This window comes from Pezoporus flaviventris, unplaced genomic scaffold (genome assembly GCF_033815535.1).
Source record: "Pezoporus flaviventris isolate CSIRO_AGI_PZ_B2104156 unplaced genomic scaffold, CSIRO_AGI_Pfla_v1 ptg000066l, whole genome shotgun sequence".
In the NCBI taxonomy this organism is placed as follows: Eukaryota; Metazoa; Chordata; class Aves; order Psittaciformes; family Psittacidae; genus Pezoporus; species Pezoporus flaviventris.
In genome coordinates, this window is record NW_026892614.1 from 22,990,571 (window position 1) to 23,018,262 (window position 27,692).

The window sequence follows — 27,692 nt, forward strand, 5'->3', positions numbered from 1 at the left end:
GAATTTCAGAGATGTCCATTCCATTAAAAAAAAACCCAAACATTTGCAAACTGTGCAGAGAGTATATTAAACCAACTAAACCCACAAATCAGTTAAATACATAATACTGTTTTTCACAACTTATATAAATGTGTGAATTTACGCATATTCATGTGTATATATATATACTTTTTAATACACATTTATAATATATTTCTTTAAACAACTACCATTGACATTTAAATATAAAAGGATTATCTGGGAAGGGGGGCATCTTACACAAACTTCTCTAGAATCTGGTAGGTTGTACTTCACCAGGAATTTCAACATTTTCAACAAGACTGTGCCCCTTTGTCATGAAAAAGTGAAAACTTCAGGTTTTAGGTTTATCAGATTGTTTTAGAGCTTAGAATTAGGTCTGTTTAAGGTTTAAAACAACACTGTGTTTTCTCTGGATGCAACTGGCTCTTTAGGAGGGGTATAGTATGTATGTTAATACTCCTCAGAAGTTCTAGAGTAAAGCCCGACAGCTCAGCTCAGGCTTTTTTGAAAATGGGTAGCTCCCTGAGCACCATAGTTACAAAATTAAGCTGCTGGACCTTGTGTTGTATCCACCAGTGGATGAGAGCAGTGGATTAGAGATTTTCTATTTCTGTATGTTGATTCTCCTTCTTGCACACTAGCATTAATTAAGTGATTAAAGATGGAAATATCTTAAACTGCCACCACTGAAACCACTATTTCTTTAATCAGTCTCTCTTACCTCTTGCTTTTGACTAGCATCCTATACTTCAGGCCATGTCAGATGTTATAAATGATGCACAATGATCGAATAGGGTGCAGTCCATAAATAAATTCATTCTAAAAGGTAGTGCACAAATTCAGGGATAGAGAAGCACAATAAATTGGTAATATAAAAGGTATCAAGTTTTGTATATGTGTTTATACTGCTTTACAGGGTTTTCAAGAGAGGAATAGGAGTTCAAGTTAAATATACAAGACAGGGATTAAATTTACAAAGTGATCTGTGTAGTACCATTGTCTTTCACATCTATCTTTTCAAATATCCTTGTGTTTGGAAAATTAGTTGAAGACTCAGAAAGAAAAACTTGAAAGCAAAGAGCTGCACATGAACATTCTGCGGCAGAAAATAACCCAGTTGGAAGAGGAGAAGCAAGTAAGGACCGCCTTAGCTGTAGAGAGGGATGAGGCCAATCTCACTGTCAGAAAGTTACATAAGATGATAGAGAAGTTACAGAAGCAGCTTGATCTGGCAAGGGAAACGAACACTGATCTCAAAGCCAAGCTCTCTGAAACCAATGAACTTAAGGTGAGTTAAAAGATTACTTTTGTGATTCAGTTCATTTTTCTATTCCAGTTAGATACAGCTGGAGTTCATTTAAAGTAAGTGTGTTCATGGAACACGGCTCAAAACCATGTAGGTGGAGAAAGCAAATACAATATTAAATATTAATATTTTTAATATTTTTTCTTATTTTGCAATTTGTCTTGTTATACTAAGTAGAATCTATAAAGCACAATGTCAATTTTTGGGCTTGCATAAGAAAAATACATTACATGCATCCCTTTCTGTCCTGTTGATATGACTATAATCCTACATTTTCCCATACATTGCTCACAGAAGATCTACTCTGATAAGTATGGAGGGAAGGGGGAAGAGGTTTTCCTGCATAAAACAAGGTGCTAAATTTTCATTGTTCTTGTGTTCAAGAACACAAGTAGTGTTCAGTCATTGGTAGCTTGCCACTGCTGGAAGAAAAGAATATTGATTTTATGTGAGTTTGTGTCTTGTGGCTGATGGAATGAAATGGATAATTAGGTGCATGTTCCAAGAATTTTTACCAGCAAAACATTTGGCAACTCTTTTTCATACTAGCAGAGTGTGAACTCTCACTGTGGGTTATTGTGTGTCTAGTTACTGCTTTTCACAAAACCTTCAGAGAATTAACTGTTTTTGAATTGAAAATCTGTTGAGTTAAAATTGACCAGTCTCCTCTAACAGCTTTTCAGTACACACATACATGTGATTTCAACAAGAACCCATAAGAAACTGCATTAAAATGCTTATTCATAACTACTCCTGAAGTTTTTATTATATGCTTGTGGTAGGTGGAAAAGTTTGACAAATTTGACAGTACTTTATGTTACTGCAGATTAAAACTTTGGAGCAGAACAGAACAATAGAAGAACTCAATAAATCTCAAGGCAAATTGGAAAGAATGAAAGAAAAGGCTGAGAAACAACTCACCTCTGTCAAATCAGAACTTCTTTTAAAGGAGCGTAAAGCTACTGAAGATAAAGAAAAAAACAAAAATATGTTAGAAGCGGTTACCAGTGAGATAAAGGTGCTTAAAACAGCCCTTGCAGAATTAGCAAAAAGGGAGAGACAGGTAGGTGTATAAGTATTTGACAAGTGCTAGCTGTCATAGAATATAAGAATGTGGTGGTATAGGCGGAGCAGCTATCCAGCTGTGCTGAAAACTTTTGTGAAGGAAATTTTAGCTCATGCTTATGAGCCAGAATGACAGCCTGGTTTAGGACTAATGGTCAGCTCTGGTGGCTGTAGCGAATAGCAGCCAAGTGTGCATATTCTTGAGCAGACATATAAAACCAATAAAACCCCCTGTGTTGAAAGCATTATTAAATCATACTGCAGAGTGAAAAACAGAGAAGTGAAGCTCTACATGAAGAGTCAAAAAAGTAGAGATTGCTAGAAGGGATATATGGTGGGGAAATAGTGGATATATTGAAATTTTGCAAGAGTAACTGTAAGTTTACAGATATTCATACTGGATGTCCTCTGTCTGTGGGGTGAACAGAAAACTTTCCTGACTTCATATATCCTTGTTGCATATTTCTGGATATAAATAAATATCAGCATAACCAGCATTCATTTTAATAAGCCTAGATAAAGAGTATATATAATGACTTATGACAAAAGGATGTTCACAGAGATTGGTAACATCATTATATGACCACCACAGTCAACTGCTGATTAAAATCTGAATATATTTTGTTTGTATGAAATTAACTCAAGTCCTTATTTTCAGTAGTACTTGGAATATGAATGTTAATGTTTTGGTTGAGTTTTAATGGTTTTGTTATAAGGACTTTTTCCATTCCTAGCCCCCACCCTCCCTTATTTTTTATTTCTTTCTATTGGAATGAGACCCCTTTTATTTTTCTGTAGGTGCAGCATGAAAACTAAACGTTAGTGTGTGTTTTTGGCTTCTGCTCCACCTCCTAATATCTTGGGTTAATGCTTTAAATTGCATTAATTTCCAATTTTACTTCAGATAGTTTTGCTCACTGGATGGAAGGTGCAAAGAAAATGGAGTGCTTACTGCCATAGCAAACCTCTGGTTTTGAATCTTTACTGATGTTTATCTTTTATTATTTTTCTCATTTGCTTTAAGTTGTGCCTATCTTGGGAAGTATTAACTGTTATTGAAGAAAGTCTTATATAGAGAGTTAGGTGGTATTTATATTAGCTTCTAGTATTTCAGGAGAACTGTTGTGTTCTTAATACCTATGTTGCATTGTTTTTAAAGCTGAAATACATTTTTCATCTATTTTTTTCCCTACATCTTATATGTTTTAGTGCAGGATTTTAAAAAGTTGTTGTCATGAGGCTCTGGCATGGGCTGCCCAAGGAAGTTGTGAATTCTTCCTCTCTGGCAGTGTTCTAAGCCAGGTCAGACAGAGCCTTGCGTGACATGGTTTAGTGTGAGGTGTCCCTAGGGGGTTGGAACTAGATGATCTTAAGGTCCTTTCCAACCTTAACTATTCCATGGTTCTATGACTCTATGTGCTTGCAGTACTATATCCGCACTTAGCAGTCTAATCATGTATGGAGCACCTTGCCCCATGTGAGACATGCAAAGGCGTCTTGCAGTGTGTATTGTCTGTTGCTTTTTTTTGGAGTTTTAAAAGCCAGTTTGATGTCTGCTAGTGGGGCATTTTTTGCATCCAAGAGTGATGGCTCTCTTTGTCAGGTTATGGGGAAGAATTTATTTTTGTTGTCAATCTTTTATCCGCATTTTCACTGAAATACAGCGTTGCCTGTACTGGACTTTATATACCACAATATAACAGTTAGAAAAGTTTTTTGTCTAAGTGTTATTCCATTAAAATGGGGAAAAAAAATCCAGAATTTAAAATTGCAATAAATGAGTGATTTTAAGGATTTCTTTAAGGGCTCTTTGTGTTTTCCAGTTTAGGTTATTTGCTGATGAAAGTTACTCAATTCTTAACATATATATTATTCATTCAGCATAGCTATGACCTGCTTTTCCTATCAGAAATAAAGCATGAGATGATTGTGTGTAGGCTTTAATTTGTATCCCCTCTGGCAAAATCCTGTCAGATCAATAAACTGTGTCAGTCCATCAAGTTTAATTTGACTGCATTTGATACATTGTTGTAGTGTTTGGTTTGCTCACAGTTGCTCTAATTAAGTTGAACAGATACTAGAGAAAGAAATTTGGTGCAAAGCACAGGCCCTAATGTGCTCCCAGGGGATCAGTTAGATTTGCTGTATAAACGTCTTGTATAAATTCATCCCAAGACTGGTTCTTTGCAGAGGGCTGCCTTGATATTTTAACAATAAGTTTCTATGGAAAAAAATCCAGCTTTGCTGCCTGCTCATTCTGTCTGTGATCCAGATGTTTAAAAAAATCTTTAGCTTCTGCCAAATTGTACTTACTAGCACACTGCCAGAGTCCCATATCAGTGATCTTCTGACTGTGTTTTGAAGACAATACATGGGAGCGCGGGGGTTTCTGGTGTTACATTGTTCCAACAGTTCATCCAAGACATAGCACTGCTTTGGTTAAGCCAGATAGCTGGGTCTGAATTCTCAAATCCTTCTGTCCTGTCTGGGTTTCCATATGTTTTTCTGAACTCATGATAGCTCCTCAGGGTTTGTATTGTGATTGAAAAAGTCTTTGTCAAAGTCTTGAAACAGACCTTGTTTTCCGGGGGTTGCCTCACAGATGTTGCAACTGCTTTAGAGTTCTGCATGGTATTCTTGAGGTTGGACACATATGTTGGGAGTACTTTTATCTCCCTTTCAGGAATGTATGTATCTCCTCCTTACCATTAACTGTCAGCATGATTGGTGGAGTGAGGGTGCTGCCACACCAGAGCTCTAGCCTGGCTTCTTGATGGTTTTGATGTTTCTGTGACATTTCAAGTCTCTCTCATGCTTGGGAATAGGGATCTTGACACTCAAATAGACAGCAAGACAAGCATATTTCCTCAAATAGGAACATTTTCCTCTTTCAGTTGTGTATTGATGATATGGGGTATTAAGGCATTGTCCATTGAAGAGGCATTGAAGTTTGATTTATTATGATCCATACTGTGAATTGAAAAGAGTAAATCAGCATTCATGTTCATCTGACCTTAAGCTTTTAATTTAGTTGCTGAATGAGTCTGATGACAATTACTTGTGTATAACTGTCCATTTGGAACTGGAGAAAAAGCTGGTTTCTTGAATTACTTTGCCAAATACCTTTCATAAGACATATTTTCAGCAGTTATGCGCAGAAGAAAAATGAGTGTTTCCCAGGCTGCATCTTGAATTTTGGCTGCATCCTGATTCCAAGTCAGGGTCAGACCAAAGGATGTGCCAAACCTCCACCTATCTTCTAACTTCCTCCTTTCTGCTGTGGTTTTCACAAAAAAAACAGAGTGGAGGAGAATGGTGGCAGGCTGTGGTCAGGAGCTTGAGGTCAGCACCAGCACTTCAGCCTGTGCTGTGAGATGTGCCCACTGGAGTTTCCAGTTGTCTGTTAGCACCTCAGCTGTTTACGTGTTTTGTTACTTGATACATGTCCCAAAAGGCTGTTTCCGCCCTCTTCAGCTCTCTGTATTGAGCAACAGCAGAAATTCCTGTAATTCCTGATGATTCCTGCTATTTCTGCTAATACAAATGCTTGTGTATATGTATATATACGTGTATGTATATATATATATGTATATATATTTGTATGTGTATATATGCACATATACATGTATATATCTGTATATATATGTATATGTTCTTCTAGGCATCCCCTTTGCTTGGTATTTAATGTATTAGTAATTCCTTTCTGTTTGATCTTGCAGCTGACAGATTTCCGAGAGGTGGTCTCGCGGATGCTGGGCCTCAACATTGCCAGCCTGGCTCTTCCTGACTATGAAATCATTACACGTCTCGAAGGGTTGATTCACTCTCATCAGCACCACTACTTCCCCTGTGTCTGCCTCAAAGAAATGGCAAGGGCACCAGAGGAACACTCCCAAAGAAACATACAGCTTCTTCACTGACACACACAAATTTTGTTAGGAGACAGAACAAAGTAAAATTTGCTTTGCCTCCCTACCTGCTAGATATGTGTAGAAAGCAGATATTTATTTCTGTTCCCTATGCTACAGACACTAATTTGGGCTGATTTTTAGTGTTTCGACAGGGAGACTTAGTTGAATGGATCAAGTAAACCCAGCAGCCTAGAGACAGCAAACAGAAAATCCTTGGGCAGCATAACACTGAAGTTATAAAAATGATAGGTAGTATGTGAACAAGTATAGCCCTCCAGTTTCATTGTAGAGGTGTTGAAGGCATGGGACACTAGAGGTGGTCCGTTTTGGGAAGTGCTTGCTAATAAATGGCAGCTTCAGTGACATTCCTTGTGCTTTATCTTTGAGTGACAGGAATGAAATGAAGTGGGGGTTGTCCTGCTGCTGTTCTTTTTGCAAAATGGGATGTCTCTGCATTTTTACTCATAAGGGACTTCATCTTCAAGACAGCTGGAAGCTAGACAGAGGACTATCACCATTTTGGAGCAAGAGTATTTTGTTTTTAACTTTTTCTTCTGTTGTTTCCTTAGTCTGCTCTCATGCCAAAACAAAAAATTATGTGTTTTCAGCAAAGGGTCTTTCACAGAGCCCAGTCATGCACCTAGTGGAGATACATTTGGTAAAATAGCATGTTGTCCCTGGCCATGATGCCTTGAAAAGTTTTCTTCTGGCTGCTGTGTTCCTTGGGCATTAATCCATACTCCAAATAAGTGGCAGTTCTCCTGAGCTAATGAAAAGTTATTTTAGAATGCTTACCTGCTACAGAAAATAGCAGAATTACTAAAGTCTTTATTTTCAGAAAAGCAGTCCAGAACTAATCTTAATCATAAAAGCTTCTTGTCTATCGTGCTGAGTGTTGTTAAAATAAATGATTTTTTTTAAAAAAGAAACTTGAACAATAAATCTGTTTTAACAGCACACACAAACATGGTTCTGTGGTTTTAGTTGTCTCTTCCAATTATATATTTTGTATGGATGTGTAAAAAAGATGTGCTTATTTATGTCTGACCATTTGTGGACTTTCTACAGTATCTCAGCAAATGATAGCAAGCTCACAAAAACTGAGCACACTATTTTAAGAGAAATGAGACTTTTTCAAGTAAGTGTGGTAATTTTGGTGTCTGGGTAGGGATTCAAAGTGTTATAGGTTGCTTTTATTTCACTTGCTTCTGAAGAATCATTTCCCAGTGACTTGGTAGTAAAAAATCAAAAAACACCTAAGCTTTTGCGAAATAAATCATTTGAGGAGATATAGCAAATCATATATCCTTATGCTCCTGTGGACACTTGGATTAAAATAAATTTCCTAACTTGTTTGATAATGAAATGTTGCTCTTTTGGGATAAAATTTAGTAAATGGAATTAAGGGAAAAAGCTAAAATTAAATTATATAGACTTAAACTTAGGAAAGCACCACAATTTCAAAGTCAAGATTGAAATGTAAATATTTTTAGGCATGATATGTTGGTTGGGAATTTAGAGGGTAGAAAACAATGTAATAATTTTCAAATCCTTTATGAGAGTACAAGTAGTTTCAGTTTGTGTTTTGCTGGCTCTATGGGCAATTTTTTCCTGCTTGAGTTATTACTAAATAAGAAAAAGCTATTTTCTTGGTCTAAATTAATAAATATTATAAAAAGCATATTTTACCTTATTTTGCAAGTTAAATATATTGCATTACAAAATTAGGTCCACTAAACCCAGACAGTACATTCATAACTTTAAGAAATAATCTCTGAGAGTGCCAGTCATAAAGTAAGTTTGCATATTTGGCTGTATTTTATGATTGTGAGGTGATTTCTTGACATCTGCCAGGACACTTAAAATCTCCTTCCTGTATCCTGCTGCCCATGATCAGCCATTGCACCAACAGTGAAGTTCCAGTTCCACAGCAGAAGTCACCAGCAAAGTTCTCCAAATTATTTCAGAGGAAGCAGATTTTCGTGTGAAGTTGGTAGCTAGCAAAGCTTAATTACTGTTTTGCATGTTAAACCAACAGAGACAACAGGGAGTAGAATAAGGGGTTTCTAACGATGTTCTTCAAGGAATATGACTTCGTAGCTCACTATTAATATTCCCTGAATCTGCTTTACTTTTGGAATAGTACTGATATCTTTCTTTGTCCATTTAACCAAGGCAAATAAATAAACAAAAATGTAAAGAAGTAATTTGACATGAACAAACCTCAAGTGATTTTTGACCCACTGAGTTGCAATCTTTTTTTAAGGTTTGTTTCATGCAGCATTGAATATAGTTTTTTCCTTATGGAAGGAAAAATTATAGTTTTTTTTTCCTTATGGAAAAAACTCAACCCAAACAAACCCAAAATAGAACAGGTTTATGAATGTTTTCAAAGTTTGTTTCAAATGCTTTCTTCTTTCTTAAACCAAGTTGCATTCAACACAAGACAGATATGATAGAGACCTAAAAGTGTGTATTAAGGCTGTGTTGGCAGACATCCCATCTTCATCAGTTTGTTTTTACAAGGTTTATTTGTTTTAATAAAAGGTATGGAATGAAGACGTTGCTATCTGTTCATAATTACTCTTTTACGGTGGTAAAATATTTATATTAAAAAGGTAATATGTGTGAAATCGCAGAATAGTACAGATGCAGGGCTAGATTATTCTCCAAATAAAAGCTGAACCAACTTCAATGAAGAAAACTTCATCATTTCAGATATTTCATTTATTTCAGTGTTTAAAAAGGCAAAACTCAACAAATTAAAATGTTGTGATTGTAGATATTGAAATGAATTAATTTACATGCCTTAAACACTGCAATAATAAAATAACGATACAAACAAAAAAATAAGCATTATACCATTGTATTAAAATATATGCAACTGGATTTTTGCTTGTACATTGTATTGCTGATAATACAGTCTGTGAAACACAGTAGAACCATGATTCCTCAAAGAAATTAAGTGCAAAAGCATCTAAATGTTTTTCTGAATTAGAATAGGAAGCATAAAGGCAGATCACATCGATTATTCTTGATTTTCTGTTGCTCTAGACTTTATTATTACTGTATTAAGCAGTTTTCTTTCTTTGCCACATGTTCATTCTTTGGATGGTGTGTGAATCATCCACATTTTCCTAGGACTGTTCAGTTAATGGAATATTTTGTGCATTATGATGGTGCAGGGGAGGGAAAATACAGATGACCCAAGTCATAATAGATTTTCACTTAATTAAGATAAAAAAAAGCACGTGAGGAATCAGGCACATTTCTAGAGAAAGAGGCTAGACTGGATCATGTATTCTCTCAAACTTTTTCATATGAAATAGGTGTATTTTTTAAGACTACAGGTGCTGACCATTTCTCTTGACCATTAAAGAGAAAAAGGGGGAGGAATGGAATAAAATGAAGTGAAATTCTCTATGAGGTTGGAGAAAATGTATCTTTGATATTAGTGAAGCAGAAAACAAGTGGTTAACTATATGGAAAATTAAAAAAAAATATGATAGCTGCCAGAATAGAAATTGGAAAGAATGTTTAAACATGATCCTTTTCAAATGGAAGATTTCAGTTTAGTTTGTTCTTCTGTCAAAACAAGTAAGAATCCTCTATGACAGTGTTTCCTTATTTTCCTGGTAGAAAAAGATTAGTTTATTAGACTGTACTCGTAATTAGTCAGGAATAACTGAGTCAGAAATGAAAGAACTACGAAACAACAATTGGCTTGAACAAAATAGATTACTTTTCTGACAGTTTTAAAGTCAGCTAACGAGCCCTGAGCCAAAGAAGAACACATCTTTTCAGAAGGAAATAAGTAAACCAGTTATGTTTTCTTGTTTGTCCCTCTCATACTTCCATTAAGTAGAAGGAACAAGAAAAAGAAGGTTGCAGTGTGAGCAAATATTCGTTTCCAGGAGTTCCCAAACAGCGAAACCACCTGTCAGATGGCTTTTGGTAATGCTGGGGATGGGACTGGAGAGCAGGAAATCTGACTAAGTCCAAGGGGAGCTGAATAGGATCAGGCCCCTGGGTATGCATGTGTACACAGGTGTTTTTATAAAATGGTGACTTTGGATCCTTTTTTTTTTTTTGGAAATGGCACGATAGTGTGTTGGGTGGGGAAGATGTATGCTTGGTTATAAACTAAATATTCAATTTATTGGTAATATTGTTTTAAAATGCAACTTAATCTGAAAAAGAACCTTATTCTACAAAATACTCCTACTATGACATTTTAGTACTGAGAAATGCGCTTTAGGGCTCTGATTAAGAGGACTGAATTAATTCCGAAAAGGATAAGCTTAATTTCCCCTTCCAAAATCAGGACATTGCCTGCTGGGGGCCATCGCTCCTGCCAGACAGTACAGCCAACCTCTGCCCACGGCATGAGAGCAGCCCTGCAGGTAGCAGAGCCATCACCAAGAGCTGCCTGGCGCTGGGTGTCTTTGTGCCGCTGCAGGCTGCCTGTCTCCCCATCAGCTGCCATGTCCCTTCCTCAGCCATGACCCTGGCTGGCTGGGTTGCTGTGCTGCTTGTCAGACTGTGCACTGGGAGCTCGGACTACAAAACAAATATGCGGTGGTAGCTGCAGGATTCTGAGAGACCTTCCCCAGTATTGCTAGGAAGGCTGCAATACGCCAGCAGAGCTGACTCAGCCCTTTCCCCAGTGGAGAAATGGAGAAGTAAGAAGACAAGTGTTTCAAGGCATTTCTTCTGTATATCCTTCCTACTGTAGTAACAGTGCAAAACTATGCAGTATAAATTATGAAGTAGCAGCATCAATTGATATGAGCAGCCACTTTCACTGCCTTCTTGCCCTTAGGGGTTGGTCAGAGACAACTTACTCAACAAGCATCCCAAAGGACAAGCAGAAGTACACTACTGGCAGACAACTCTGTCTTTTCTTCGAAGTCATTTGTTGGTTTTTATTAGCCTCCACATGCTTTGTTAAATTTGCTGTCATTAACAATATCTTTGTGACCTTGATCTTTCACAGATCATCTATCTGCAGTGAAATCTCTGCGGCCAGCCCAGTTCTTTATCCAGTGAGGTTTCAAGTCCCTTTGCAGGGAGCCCTGTTGTAGGTTGTGTAGGGCTGCTGGAGAAACCTGTTCATGCTCTTGCTCTCCTGTCACTTTCTGTCCCTCAGCACTCGCAGCCTCTTCCTGTGCTATGCACCTCACCTCTAGCCAGGGTGGCATCAGACCTTTACAGCATTGTGTGGCGTTCAGCAGACACCAAGATACAGTTCTCCTCCTTCTGTAAGGCTGCAGAGTCTTTTAGACTGCAACTATTCATCTCAACAGTTTAAGGCAGCAGGCCACGGAGAGCATAGGAATCAAAAAAAAAAAGAATATCTATTTGAGAAAGCAATCAGTAAACAGAGATGGATTTAGACTAATGACCTAAACAAAAATTAATGTCATGGGTTCAGAGCTGTGCAGAATAATTCTCTAGTGATAAATCTTAACTGCAAGGCTTTGTAAGCTTCTCCTGACTTGTGGATGAGCTTCAGGATAGAAACAAGATGAGGCAGTTTCCCTTGGAAATCTGCCCATGACTTGGAGGGGAAAAAAGGAAGCTGGAGCATGAGGAAGGGCTGATGATGAAGTGCCTGGGGACTGCTGCCCAGCTGGTTTTTGAATCGTGGTAGGTAAGCTTCCTTTCAGTCTCATGAAGCTCTACAAATGGCAGCAGTTGCTGTGCCAGCGAGAGAGATCCAAAATCTGCCCAGTTAGGATAACATTTTTTATAAGAGCTTTTTATTTTATTCTTAAGCAGTGTGCTTTAAAATACTCCTAATACAGTTCTTTATAGTGGCTTGCTGGCCTCAAAGTCAAAGCAGAGGTTGTATTTCTCAAAAAATGTTCCCTCTGTGGTTTTCCCAAGAAACCGTTGACTGGTTTGGAAGTTCAGTTTATATATGTGTCTGTCACTGGTATCATTCATTGCCTGTAGTTCAGTGTGATGCTTTGCTTTTACTTACAGGAGAAGTGAAGTCTTCCATGCCAGCTGACAGAATTTATTCATTTGAAAATCCAAGCCAAAATGGTTCAGTCCTTCCTGAAAACAAGACTAATGGAAAAACCATAATTTGCCTATACCCATAAATAAAAATCTGGCCATTTGGAGTAATTCAGGTTGGAGTAAAAAATTACCTTCTGTGTAATGAGTGTTCCTGGCTGCTCTGGGATGGAGCAAAGGTCTCCGCTCAGTGTTTTTTTCACTAGAAACAAGTGGGAATAGAAGGAGTGGCCCAGCTTAAAGCTACAGGGAGAAGACAGACTTAGGAAGGAGCTCGTTATGGCAGGTTTCACAGCGAAGGGAAGAGAAAGGAGGCTTCATGGCAGAGACAGAGGAAAGGTGAGCTGTGATGTTAAAAAAAGAGGGAGAGGTGTGAGTACTTGGGTAGGGAATTGGGAAAGAGTGTGAGAAACTCAGCACTCACCTCTCCAAATGAAGGAGGAAGAATGGGCGGAAGTAAGGTGACATAGGATGGAAATATCTATACAAAACAGTGATTTGTTGTGCAGGGACTCTCTTGTTTCATGTGCATCACTGTGGTTGCCACATGTGCTTTTATTACAGAAGCATGTTGTTGGACTGCAGTTTGGCAAGGGCTTTTTGCTTCCTTATCCACCTCTCAAAAGGACTGTCTTGAGTCAAATCTGTTCAAACAGCACTACTTCCAGCATTTCACACCAGCAGGAGATTGGACATGAAGTCTTTGTGAAGCTTTTCCACTGTGCTTATGTACATGCATTCTGCATATTGGAAGGGCTTTAACATCTGGGTTCTGGAGGTGCAGGGAACCCAGGATGGCTGTTAAAGATCAGCTGGATTCATGATAGCGAATGTTCTCTGAAACTCAGGGATGTGAGTTTGAAAAACAGATACGACCAGAACTAAAATAATCTGCTTCCTGACACTGGCAGAATTCAGCAATACTGAATGAAATGTGAATACTGAATGAATAGAATGAAAAATGAAGGAGGAAAAGAGTAAAAAGTATGAACAAAATGTTGGTTTGCGAATGGTCTAAATGCAACGGTGAAAAATAAGTTTTTGAAATGTAGGAATTCCAAGACAGAAATAATTCTCTTTCTCCCACTTAGCACTTTTCAGTTTATTGCTTACTGTAACGGCAACTGGTGCTTCATTTTGAGAAAGAGAGAAATCAGTGGGAAACCCCTCCTGTTTCTCACTGCCACCATCAGATCCTTTCCCCCATTAATACTGATCAGTTTCACCTCCTGGTGGCAGGGTGCTGTGGTTTGACTCTCCCCAGCAAGGCTTCTGGTCCCTGTCTGCCCTCCACTTCTTGGCCCTTGCAGGATATGAGTTTCCCAAGAATACAGCTGAAATATTAGTGAATCTGGAAAGATGCAAAATGTTCAGAAGGTGGCCGTTTCCAAGGAGAAGAGTTATAATGAGGAAAAGTCCCCTGGTAGAGTTCCTGACCCTTTCCTTTCCCAGTGGCAGGAGAATGTGGGGAAAAACAAGAGCAGAAGGATGACACTTTTGACTCATGTCCAGTGTCTCAATGAGTTTGCCCTATTTCAGCTGGATGAAACAGTTCATCAAAGGGTCTCTGCTCAGTACGTTATTAAACCCAGAAGATCAGAGGAACAGAAGCTTTGGATAGCAGCTGTGAATCCTGTGTCTCCTCCATATGATAGAGAAATTGGAATTATAGTTTCTAAATGAAACAGAATTTTAAAAGTCTTTTCCATGTGTATTCAATAAAGGATCATTATGGTTATACCATCACCAACACTTAAGAAAAAAAGTAGTCAATTTAATAAATTAATGAAAAGAAGAAATAAAATTGCTGGTGATTGCCACACATCCTTAAAAGCATCCATGGTGCAGTTCACAAAATATACAATTACTGTTTGCACTACTGTTTTGAAAGGGGAAATTTCATGAATGATAAGTATTTCATTGTTCCATTTTACAATTCCCAGTGCTCTATTAACTACATATGTTTCAGTTGCCACCTTGCAAGTTTGACGGCTGTTGTTTAGTTACAAACATGTTTTATAACTTAACACTTTTATAAATCAGATTCTGCAAAACTCTCTGAATATCAGAGGTATTTTACATTTTAGAATGTGTAAAAGTACGGGGGGGTATGTACTTTGGCCTTTATCACTGTCATAGATAACCCCCCAAAATACATTGTAAACATTTTTTTTTCCCCTAGAGAAAAATGTGTTTTTTTTAACAGCAGGAGAACATTCCTTTCTGCTCCTTGGCCCAAGTCTCCAGTTCCGGAAAGGTTAAGCACCAAAGTATTTATTCTCCATTTGAAAGAGAAGTAATCACAGTTGCCAATCCCCCTTGAGAAAGTTCTTTAAAATGTTCATAAATTAAGCACTAGTGTATTATGAGTTTATCTTTGGTTACATAAAAGACTCCCTATAATCTGCTGGGCTTTTTCTTTAGAAAAAAATGGAAATATTTTATGTTATTTGCTTCTAGTTTTGCTTTTAGTTTACAATAAACTGTATTGACATTTATATCTAAGATAAGACTATAATTTTCACATCCCCCAAATTGCAGCCTTTTAATGTTAAAAGAATCTTTGCTTAAGCTGTTCGAAAAAGTCTCTTACAGATAACCGCTTTCAGTGGCAAGTTGAGCTACTTTGGAGAATAAATTTCTCAACACAATACACTTTAAATAAATATTCCACAAATGAGACAACGCTTGCCTTTACATTTGCACTCAGAAATTAACACTTTCTTAGTTTTACCACTTTGCCATTCCCCAGCTGGGCATGTGTTAGTGACCTTGTTACTTGATGTTAAACAGAAAAAGCTTTCTCACAATAACATTCATATGTGATCATGAGAGTGAAATACATGATAACGTGTTCATGACATTTGTGAGTGAAAAATTGCAGCAGCAGGGCAGCTTCCCAAACCTCTGCTATTCTCTCTTGTCCTTTGGGAAGCTGTAATAGTGTTCCTGGAGAAGAATAAAGGTTTATAAGGGACTGAGATGTGACACTAGCCGACATGTTTCTCTTAACCATCTTGATTACTTTTTGAGTACCTACTGTGAGAGCAACTCTCTAACTAATGAACACCATAGTAATGCACTCTGTTAATCAGTGCCTATCCTGTAGACCTTAAGTGCAGATTTAGCACCATAGCCCATATAAAAATTAAATTAACATTGTAAAGAAAAGTATCAGAATACAAAAATACTATGATAAGACGAACAGAAAATACACCGCATGTGTCTATCAAATAATAGTAATAATAAAACAGCAATGCTGACTTATTTCCAATAAACACATTTCTTTCCAAAAGTTTTAATAACTTTCTAATAGCTGCAAATATAATTAGACTATATTAAATGCCAATAAAATAAATAATTAATATTTACTTGTGATTTATTAATTATTAATAATAAGACTATGCTCTGACATAGTACTTTCTATGGCAGGATCTCAAAGTGCTTAACAAAGCTGGCCCATTGTTTCTGCTTTTACAGACAGAGAAACCACAACAAAGTGAAGCGACTTGCTGAAAAATGCAGCAAAGCTCAAGGCAGATGGATCTCCACATCCTCTGATTCTGTGCTGCTGAGCCACACATCTGCACTGCATCTGGACATGATACTTCACTGCTTTTCCTGGGCTCCTTTTGCAGTTGCATTTCCTGAGATGAAATTATCACAGATCACAGATCTTCCTGCAGTACAATAAAACCTCCAATTTAACAATTTCTAAAGGAGCTACAAGTTTGCTCCACTGAAACGAGACGCAGTTCTTCATGAAACATGAGAAAAGCAGTTCAGCTCAGTTGCATTCTGAATGCCAACGCTTAAACTCTGGTCTGTCTGGTAGACCACATAGTAAGGGGATTGGAATTACACAGGGATTGCATTTAGCAAATTAATATTGTTTAATTATCCCTTGTAAAATATCTGAACACCATTACCACAAATGTTTGTAAATAATCCTAAAGAGAGGGTGTTTATTGACCTCAGTAGGCCCAGAAGAATTAGAACTAAGAACAGGATATGATAAAATTCAGTTTATTAAAAAAAAAAAAAAAGTATTTATGCTTCTAAGAGAAGAAAACTGAAACAGGATTCACAGTTTGCTGAAAAGAGATTTTCTGCCACAAGCAAGAAATCAGAGACCAAATGATAGAGGAATATAATTTCTAGAAAAGCAAATATGTGTTGGTGAGTTGATACTATGTGACTCAGTAAGTATTTGTAAGTGTAAAGAGTCTGCAATACATCTGAAATGAGTACACGCTTGTATAAGGGATTCGCAGATGAATATTACAAAAAAAAATTTTTAAATTTGTGATTTAATTTTTAAATTATAATTTTTTTAAATCTTCATATTTAATATACAGGAGTGCCTTTGAAAGAAGCAGAAGCAACTTACATTTCAAAGAGGAGTTTACAGGCTCTGTCTGGCAAAGAAGGGGTTAATTCAGGAAGCAATTAATGACGAGCTGATAATGGGCCAAGCAGCTGTGTACAAGAGAATCAGAAGAGGAGAGTGAAGAAGTAAAAGCTAAATGCGTTAGGAGAGGTGAAAAGCAAGGGGACCTGATCTTTGGTGGGAAGGGGAAGATGCTCTGGGAGGGCAGTGCTTTGCTCCCATGCCTGGCAGTGTCCACTGACAGCCAGTGCTGCTGCATGGCACCCTGGCAGAGAAGAGAAAACTTTCCTGTCTTAGCTGGAGCCACCTGCTTATGACCTATATTATTGAGGGTCTTTGAATTTATAATTTAGAGTAGTCAAAATATCAAAATCTTAGATCTCCTGATTGCCTCAGTGCATATTTGGTTTTGTCTCTCTCAGAAGCTTACCATGATTTTCCAGCTGGACATGTTGGCTTTCACAGTTCCACATGAAAGCCAATGTAATTTTAGTATATGAACACTGAAAAGAAAACAAAAAAATGCCAAAGGCCCAACAACTTCAATTTAAAGAAAGGGTTACGTTGTTCTGCACAAAATATGTCTATAAGAAGAAAAAAAGAAGAGTTGTAAAATCCCTGAAGTATCAGCAAGCAGGAGGTAAGTGAATACTGGTTTCTCTAATAAGTGCTGTGGGATGGGGAGAATGGTTGGCCTGAGGAATCAGGGTGTCGGTGGCATAGACATGTGTGGTGAGGGAATGGGGTCAGACTGCAGAATGATAAGTTGATGCTGGTGTAGAACACCCACCTTAATTACTGAAGATTCCACATGGATATAAAGTATATTCCTTACATATATCCAGTCATGTGATGATCATTCTTTTCTACAAGTTATGATTCCCAGTCATAAGACTGTGGTGTGTGCTTATTGAATAGGGTAAGGGGATGTTTGCCATATTGAACTTGTTTATAGTCAATTCACATGTAAAATCAATTATATGGCGTCGTATTATTTCTGAAACCCAGATAAATTGCCTGCTTGAAACAAATTACACTCTTCAGTAATCTGTGGTGCCTTAAAATTCTAAAGCCAATTCATTTAGGAATGGTCAATTCTTGTTTCTCTTTAAAAGGCTAGTGGTCGAGGAATGGTAACAGCTTGCAGAAAGATTGGCAAAGAACATACTGTTAGGCCAGTGACAAACAGGCAGAAGAGGAGGGGCTTATTTACTGAGATGGTCGTTAGGCTGGAGAAATCTGTCACATGAACTCATCATAGTGGCTGTGATCAAGATGTGACAGGACCTTCAGTGGGACAGATGTGTACATGCCTGGAGAGGATCTGATCATTCCTGTTACAAGAAAGGGACTGGAGTAGATGGATTTCAGGTTTCTTTTTTCTATCCAGACACATAATTATGTATTAGAGATCTGTCTAAGGTTGGTAATATTTTCAACAATATAAATAGCCATAGCAGTGGTTTTGCCATATTGTTTTTATCCTCAGTTTTGCAGTTAGAAGCTATAGTTTACTGTTTTATTTATTGTTATTTTAAAGATCTAACCCATAACAAAGTAACACTTCAGCTTTTTAAAAATCCACAAAACAAGCTGACAAAATGAATGAATGAAGTTATATTCCAGCAGTAAGTTGAATTGTTTGGCTGTTGTGGAATTTCTTATTTAACTGCTTCTAAATATTCTTTCCTTTGCTAGCAGCCTAGGTAGTCCAAAATAAGTGGAATACAAAATCCCTTAGATTTTCAAGTGTGGTTTCTTTAACAGATTGCATTATACGTGTACTTGTATGTTTTAGGCAGTACTAAATACTAGCAGGAAACTAAAATCGGTGCTTACTGCAAATGTCACGTTTTCCTAACTAGGCTAGTGTAAAGAGCTGTTTTGGAACAGGGAAATATGTTACTAATGTAAGAAATAATGTGGGAAGATAAATGCAGTGCATAATGCAATTTAGCAGTTGGCTGTGTAGGAAAAAGCCTGAAAAGTCTTTTACCTGATATGATTTCAGGGGTGATGCACGCATGTGTGGGATTTTTCAACCCTAATAAACCAGCTGACAGGTACAAAGTCAACATGATGCTACTATGTGGGGAACAGGCAGCAGCTGTCAGGGACACAATGCAAGTTCAGAACAAGTGTCAGGAAAATACTGACTGCGTAAAGAATAACCAGAAGAATCAGGAGACAAAATGACAATGCTCTCTATCATGCAGAGAGACTTGGAGGCTGGTGCCTGATAGTCTCGTGTCGGTACGCCGAAGGGTGCCTAGTTGGTGCTTCAAAAGGTTGCTGAACTAATTCAATCAGTTGGTCACTATCAAAGAACTACAGGATCAGCATATACTACATGATACATCATCTAGCAGCTTTTTCCACTTTCATTAGACTGCATATCAGGTGCAAAGAACTGAGCCCAGCATCATTAGCCAGCAGTGGCTGGACACAGTGCATGTGTCTCTGGAAAGAGCAACATCCTGAAGAGCTGAAGGGATTCAATCCCAAGGGTACCAGCAGTTGCCCTATTAAGGCCAGGTGAGTTTAACCTGTTGAAAACATTAAACTAGGTAGGCATCAAAAAGAATTCAGTTGTGGAGTCTCATTCTGTGCGCTAAAAAATGTGGGCATTAATAAGAATAGAGTAAGAATAACGCACTTATTAGTGGAGTAGAGATTTTCTTTGTGTAGCCTGCACTTTTTAGTCCCTTTTGGAAATAGGAAAACAGATGCCCATAGGACTGGGCTCTATTTATAGCTTTGGTATAATCTTCTGATTTAAATCTACTTTATCGCTAGAAATTTAGCTAAATGCTGAGATCAAGAAACTATTCTAACAGCAGCAACAACAAAAGGGCATTGAACTGAAATAGGGTCTGATATACTGTTAACCAATTAACATTATTCTTTTTCTGAGGCCAAGAAATACACATTTGCCTTTAACGGAATGACCGACCAAATTGCTGTCAGTCAGCCAATCTGATAAAGGTCAGCTACTGAAAGACTACTGAAAGTTTGTGTACTGTTGTTAATACACAAACTAAGTGACCTGGGCAGTCATAAGTTCATTTGTTGTTTTGAAAGGAAAATACACACTATTTGCATAGATGCATCTGCTGTGCATCAATTACAAAACCTTTAATGAAATCTTATGTGAAAATATTAGTATCAACCTTCCTAGTGATACTTATTGTTCATAGGTGATCCTTTAGGTATCCTGACAGCACAAACTTAGTTTAAATAAAATTATATGCTTACAATGTTGCTTACTTTTAATTTAGTCAAACAAGTTTTCCTGACATCTAAACTGGCTGAATAAAACTGACAGGGGCAGAAAAAAGGAATATGGAGACTATTCCTAAAATAGGCAATTATTTTATGTAGAGATTTACATTTCGGATTGTGGAATAAAATTTTAACTGCTTTATGTTTACCTCAATCTGAAAAGATTTTGAACTGGTTTAACTTTGTAGAGAGCTGGACCAGCAGCCATAACTGTGGGACCTGCAGCAGCAAAGGTGATCGATAGCTACTCAAGGCCAGAGTTTACTGAAGGAAAGGGCCACGCTGGGCACCACAGGTGGTGGACAGTGGTAGAATAACTTTCCTACTCAAGGAATTTTGCACAGGAATAATTTATCAGTACAGAGAAATTCCCTCACGTTCCTGGTTAGGGGTTTCCTTTTAAGAAAATAATTTAAAAAGGCCATCCTCTAAATGCAATTGCCTGTGATACCATCAGCTGGACACGTTTAGCTCCAGTGAATAGTTGCATCACCACACTTATCTAAATCTCTCCATGCCATGTCTGCCCTGAGGGAGTATTTTGTCTGTTGCAGCATTCTTCATGCCAGGGAGCAAATAGTATTTCAAGATGCATGTAGCTCTTGCTGTTGTAGAAGTTTTGGGAGCCCAGAGCACCCAGATAAAACTATCGCACAAACTGGATCTCCTGCCAATAGGTAAATTATGTATTTATACTTTTAGCACCCATTTTTCTTTTAAAAAGTACTTGAAACGTGCATTCTTTGTTTGAAAGAGTGAAGCTGCTCCCACTGCTAAGCTGTGGGTGTCTTTAGCCATGTTTTTGTCCTTACTTTCTACATTTTTGGCATCCTTTATCTGAGTCACTTCTTTTGTAAGGGCAATGTTTTTTACATCCATGCTCTCCCCTTCAAATAAAGGTGAAAACCACTGTCATGATTTTACAAAGATCTTAAAGGACTGAAGATTTACCCTGCCTGTAAGGTAGAATATAATATTTTTTTTAATAGAGATGGGAGCTCAATGTGTAGCTTCACAGAATAAATTACATAAATCCAGTGTGAAAACACTGCATAAAAATCCTCAGTAATAATGCTGAATATATCTGCTTGCATGATTCTTGTAAATAAGTGATTACTGACAATGCCTGCTAATTCTTCCATTGCTCAAATGGTACCAGCTTCAGCAGTCTGAAAATACAAGTTTAATGTCATTTGTTAAATCCTGATTGTTTTATTTTCTACTTCTGTTCCATTATTAAGCTGGAGAAAAACAGAAGTGTTTCTGGTTTATGTGCTTGTTTATGATCAGAACCTTCACTTCAGCATTACTGTAAAGAAGATGTTGATACCTGTAGGCTGCCAAACAAGCAAGGTGGTAGTTTTCTTCAGTTTATGTAGTGACATAGTGCTATGAATGCATACAGGATTATACACTCACATGTTAGTAGTACTTGTATACGTATGTGTGGCTCTGGGGGAATAGCATGTGTGAAGCCAGATTTTTACCTAAGTTCTCTAAAGTGGTTTGATGGGAGTCAAGCTGGCAGTTTTTTGGGGCCTGAAGACTGCAGTTTTAGCTGTCATCAATCACTTTCAGTGTCACTGGGGCTTACAGAGGATGTTTGGTAGCTTGCTCTACGCCGGCTTTCCACTGTCTGCTAGACCTTTGGGGTTTTGTGCCATATTTGCTCCTTTCTTTGTCCTTAGTGTCACCAAAGGGATGTGGGGAGAACAGCTGAATGTTTGCATCCTGATAGTTGTCCCATTAGCACTTGCCTCATGCAGCTGTAAAGGAAGGGCTTTGTCCCTCAGATCCACCCAGAAGTTGTTTTCTTGGACTCGCATCCTTCAGTTGCAATTGTGTCTCCCTCACCAACCCCAGAGGCTCAGGGGTATGGAACATGTGGCCTACCCCTGAAATGAGAAACAAAAACCAGCAACAGTGCGGAAGCTCCTAATGATACATCTCTTTTTTTAGCCTGGTTTCCTTCTGAATGCATGTGTACGAGTGATGATGACTATTGCAAACTTTTCTGAACCTGGAAAGGGGAAAGACACAAAAAATTCTGGCCTGGCATCAGAAAATCTTACTGCCTGCTTATGGTGTGGAGTCTGGTCATTTACAAACCCCAGACATAACTCCTGGTTTTCTGTTTTGTGGCCCCTGTATCTTTTGTGCATATACACTGAGTAGTTTTAAAATGTGCTTTCCACAGCTGACTTATACCTCAGGATAGTTAGATATGTTACTCTAAAGTCAGAGTGCAGCTGTTGAAGAGAAGGGAGAATTACAGAAACAAGGGGTTAGAAAAAAGAAACAAAAAAATATATACCACTATACCATGTCTGTATGTGTCTTGCCTATATGGAGAATATATAGGTGCATGTGTGAAAGAATGGAGCAGGGAGACGGATTATTTGCTGGCTGCATGGTGTAGTGACATTTGAAGTTGGGTCTGAGAATACTTAGCAAAGATGCAAAAAACTAGTCAGATTGGGAAAGACTACCAAATCTTTCAGACAAAGAGTTTGGTCAATGTGGTTGTCAGCTGTGACTTGCGGCAGCGGATGAAAATTTTGGAGACATTTGAGAGATACAGTTTAAGGGTTTCCCTGCCCTATAAGGGAAATGAAGGCCACTCGTGGTGAGCATGTGTGTCAACATATAATTGAAAGCATGCAGTGATTTTTTGATTTGAGTTGGTTTGAACTGTGTGAATACAATTTCCGAGTCAAAAGGATCTAAAAGAAGAACAACTGCTCAGCCAGCAGGACCAGGGGAAATGGAACTATGCAAAGACTGGAAAATGTGTTTTGTATACTGAAACAGTTCATGACAATGTGGAGTCTGACAAGTGCCGACAGTACTTCTCCAAGAACTGGATGGTTTTTAAGGTGGCTTTAAAAATGATTACACAATAGAGAGAAATCTGAGATGGAGAAAATTTCTGAAGAAAGCAATATCTTTAAATCCATTTTGATGCCATGGAACTGCGCAAGTTAGACAAAAGACATGAAATATTTGAAACCTTCTGATCCAAAAGATCAGTTAAAAAAAAAAGGCCAGTGCTTGCCTGCTTTGTTTCCATTGTGTCTCTGTATAAACAATATAAATATTTGTCTGTGTCCTTTTGTGTATCTAAGGCAAAGGCCTCAACTTGTGCATGTCAAAGCTGTTTCAGCTTTGGGTTTTTTCCACAGGGTTTTGCTGGGTGACACCAGCTAAATAGGAGGCCATAATCAATAGTTCTCTTTAAAGAACTCTTTTCTCAACTTTGTTCTGCATCACCTAGTGTGCACTTATTTTATTTCTCAATTCTGAATTGAGAAATAAATCTTTGAAATAAATGTAGATGATGCTTTCTTAACCCAAGTAAGCTGAGGCTGTAACTGCGAGAGATTTCTTGGGGATCTTGAGATGCTGGGGAACCAGAATCCACACTGGTATGTGGAAGCTTGGTAGCTTCAGGTATGTGCTTTATGAAGCGTTTGGATGATAAAAGTGTGCTCTTTGTGGAAATACTTTGGCAGAAGAAGAAATTAAACTACAGATTTGCAACAATAATCTCGGGGTGGTGAGCCTAGCCTAAATACTTTCCAGGAAACAGTTAAAAGGTGGAGGAAGATATACTTTAGCTTTTCTTCCTCACCCCCTTCTGAACTTAACTTGCATCGATCAGTGTAACTATAAAAACTTTGTAAAAGGGACATTCACTAGGTCATTTGGACCAACAGTAATGTCTTGATAACAGAAATGTTTATCAACGTATTAATGCAATAGAAATGTTTCTATTAATTCTGAAAAAAACCCAAATAATAAAAAAAATATTGTAGAGCTATTTTTGTGCCACATTAAAGCATTACCTCTCCACAGTTGTTTTTCCTTGAAACAGTAAAAGGCTTAATGCATCCATTTTTATGGATTTATTTGATAGCTGTCACCTATAACAGTTACATCTGTTGCTCAAGAGGAGCAAAATGACAGTAGCAGGCAGCAGAGCAAGTAGAAGCCAATGAGATTTTAAAAGTCTACATCAATTCTGATCTCGTTTGCACTTTGCAATAAAGGTTTCGAAATCTGTTTCTTAAGTATCTTTTAAAATCAGTCTGTGCTCTTTTAAATTGCTTAAATCAGATTTGTGCTGCTCTTCTGTTTCACAGGCCACCTCTTTCCTAGAAGCAAACTTAAATCGCTTCGGTAAACAGGAGGCAAAAATGGAAACACCATGTGACATCGGGAAAGGCCCCACTGGCAGAAGGAGAGCTTACCCCTTCCAGGGTTAATTTGCAGAAACCTCATATTTCTTAGTGTTGGGATGGCAAAGGTGACTAAAAGATATGTGTTTTCTGGGGGCATAGTGATCGTCTTGAACCATTTCAGACCACCTTTGCTAGCCACTGTATGTTCACTGATTTACTGGTTAGATGTCAGTAATATTTTTGTTTAGCTCAGATAACTAAAAACCCCACCCTTGTATGAAACTGCTTCTACTCATGAAGATTTATAATGCTGGGAATAAAAATCATCATCTGGATGTCATTAAGATTTTCCTGGCAAGTAATTAATGCTTGTTTTTATCAAGCATCTCCAATAGCAGCAATAGCAAGTGAGTTAAAAGCGGCTGTCACTATAGAAATAGGTCTACGTGGTCTCTTAAAGTTTCTGCTAGTTTTTCCAGCCCTCAGCAAATGGTGGTGCTAGTACCTCATTTTTCATTCACTGTGTTTCCTCATTTCATGGTCATATCAGCCTCTTGGTGACTGCCAATGAGCAGATCTCATCATAGCTGAAAATTCAGGAACATGTGCAAAGAAACCACCCAAATGGGCAAGAAATTTGAATATTCCCTCTCCTGGCTTTTTTCTTTAAAATGAGAAGACTGCAGGTATGAATCTGTCAAAGTAGGTAATTTTTTTGTTTGTTTCTGTTTTGATTCGTATCTGTTGTGACTTAATTGCATGTCTATATTTATATATACAGTAAGTCAATGTATGTTTTGTCTGTGCTGTACCCATTGTGCATTCATGTTCTAACTATGACAGCAGGACTCTCTCAGCCTGCTTTTGGGAGAATTGGCTTCTGGAGCAATAATCAGTAAGATGTAGGGTGCCCTTTTCCCAAAGCAGCAATGACAGCTTGTCTACTGTACTCTAAGCAAAACCCATTGTGTACAGCTCCCTGTGGAGTTCCATGTTGCAGAAATACCCACTGGCATCAAAATAGCCTTTTACATTGTGCACTAGGTTATGGAAGTACCTATGAGATAGCCTTACCCTTGGTAATACATAATTACTATTGTCTCCATTCGAAGTCTGTTTATTGAGTGTATCAGAAAATACGTATCAGCTACCGGTTCAGGTCTGGAGAAATTTCCAGAAATTACTGATAACTTACAACATTTAATGTAGCAGCAAGTGTACAACTACTGTTAATTTCGCCCATTGAAAATTACAGGCTGGAAAAGCCGTTATGAGTTGTTTTGAGAGGTTCATGTTTTATCATCAGCTTGAAATTGTGCCTCTGGCTGTTAGTCACTGGGCTGCCAAAATTCAAGTGGCTTGAAGTGTGGGAGCTACTGGATCTGCAGGGCAATAACGGGAAGGAGGTTGTTTTAGGACTGATCTCCTTGCATATGTAGTGTGTTTCCCCATGATAAAGTGGTTATATCAGCTCCACCTATTAGTAAAGTTGTCTGACACTTCCCATTGCAGACTGTTTTCAGATGTTTACTATGTAGTCAAACTATAGCCGAGTTGAAATCTGACTTCCTCTTATGCTGGGGTGCATAACTGCTGCAGGTCTATTGGAAAAATTCTGGCTGAAATGCTTCATGTAGGAAAGAATTGCAATCAGTCCCTATCTTATTTTGTTGTAATAAGACTAGAGAAACTGCTTTGCACAATAAAGATAATCTCTTGTTTGTGGAACTCTAAATATAGCTGTGGGACCTTTGATCTGCAGGTCATCATTTCATGATCTCATTAGTGGGAGGAGAGTCAGTGTAGGCTTTGTATTAATATGAAAAATGTGGACCCTAATGGATTTTTCACGTATACTGTGTGGGCTGCCCAAGGTTTTTTCAGTTCCTTCTTGGCCCTCATTAAAGGAAACTTTCTTGCCTGAGTGCATCTGTGCTTTCTGAGTGGAGACTTCACACTTGGAAGTGAAGTGGCCATTGGCTAAAGGACAGCTTTTATCTCTGTGAAATCAGCCCAAATCTGGCAAAGTTGTAAGCTGCTTAAAGAACGTGTAATTCAAAAATGCTCACACTGGCTAGATGTTTTCAGCCTTATTTTCTGAAGTTTATCTCTGCATGCCTGAGCTGGGAAAGTGCAGGGCTGAGCAGATCTTGCCTGTAACTGAAGTTCCTGGAGTGTTGCTGTTATGCTGGCTCTAGACATCCCTATGAAGACCAGAGGCTCTGTCTCTTTACTTATGCTTTATAAAACTATAAGATTATAAACCTGAAAAGAATAAGAGAAGAGCCTGACCTTGGGCAGGGACCAAGGCAAGAGGCTATTTTATAAGGCTTGAAGAGAACTGGGACTGGCAGGCCATATAAGCTAAGCAGGTGTTTCCTGAGGGAGGGACTGGAAAGGTGAAAAAGCCATTCCACACTATTAGAAGATGAACTCGCATCAGAAGGCCAAGCAGTAAGACCAAAACTGGCTAAGAAAGACGAAATGGGAAGAGTTATATGAGGGGAAGCAACAGCTCAAGGAAGTCTGTAAGAAAAGGGACAGCATGTAGCTTTGTGGTGGATCCATAGGTCCTCGCTTGAATTGAGGGTGTCAGCAGCACATAATTGAAGTTTTGATAAAAGAAGGGTATTAGTTTATTTTTCAAACCTGTGAACAGCATCTATTTTAAATGCATCAGCAATTCTGCAGTGTCAGGAACTCAGAATGAGTAGATTCCAGAGATAAAGTATCCCATGCAGCCTTAATTTTGCCCTTGTTTGTCTACACCCTGAAAACATTTCTCTTTGCCTAACACATGTGCCAAAACAAGGGGATTGGACAGCCTGAAATTTCATGTCACAGTTTTTTTAATGTTATTGTAAGGCCAACAGCAAAGGATTTTAGTAAGTAAGTCACACCGGCTGGTACTTTCACTAGAGAGTTACTGAAGAGGACACCTATACTTAAAACATGTGGAGGGGAGAAGGTGTCAAAAACCCTATTGTACTGACCTTAACAGTAGGTCAGATTTTAGAATAAATTATGAAAGACTGAGTTATTCAGTTGGAACGAAGAAGAAAATGAAATTGATGTTAAGATGTATACAACAAATTGGCAATGCAAATGTAAAAATGAAAACAAAGACAACGGGTTTTAGCCTTGATGTTCCCTTACTTTGAATGCCTGACTTTGCAACTCTGATAATGTTCTGTTAATTCTTCTCTTGGAGAAAATTAGTTGGTTTTCCCTGCAAGGCAGTCCAGCAATATTATAGTATACATGCAGTGGATCAGTACACAGGAGTGAAACTGGCAGTCACTAAACTGTCACTTTACACACCACTTAAAGGTGTGTAAAAGCTGTGTATAGCTACCGGGTGAATCTGAATTACTACCACAATGTCTGAGTACTTTTTAACCACAACATCAGTAATTAATTGAAGTATATTTAAACATGGTGGGGTTTTTTCTCCCTCATGATGTTGGCAGGTGTGTGTATAGTTTTATTTTACTTCTTCAATCTGCTTGGAA

General features: G+C 38.0%; 1 protein-coding gene and 1 long non-coding RNA gene across 3 annotated transcripts in view; both read left to right on the forward strand.

Moving 5' to 3' along the window:
• Positions 1-7,145, forward strand: part of CCDC170 (coiled-coil domain containing 170) — a 32,054-nt gene extending 24,909 nt beyond the window's left edge. The window contains exons 8-10 of one of the 2 annotated variants that reach the window (XM_061471580.1): positions 1,067-1,309; positions 2,154-2,390; positions 6,112-7,145. In XM_061471580.1, coding sequence (XP_061327564.1) covers positions 1,067-1,309; positions 2,154-2,390; positions 6,112-6,312 — 681 coding nt within the window. In that variant the 3' untranslated portion in view covers positions 6,313-7,145. The remainder of the gene's footprint in view (positions 1-1,066; positions 1,310-2,153; positions 2,391-6,111) is intronic. The other variant, XM_061471581.1, reaches the window with a different exon arrangement.
• The window catches only part of LOC133278595 (uncharacterized), a 398,225-nt gene that overhangs the window by 74,158 nt on the left and 296,375 nt on the right, over positions 1-27,692 (forward strand). The gene's annotated exons all lie outside the window — the stretch shown is intronic.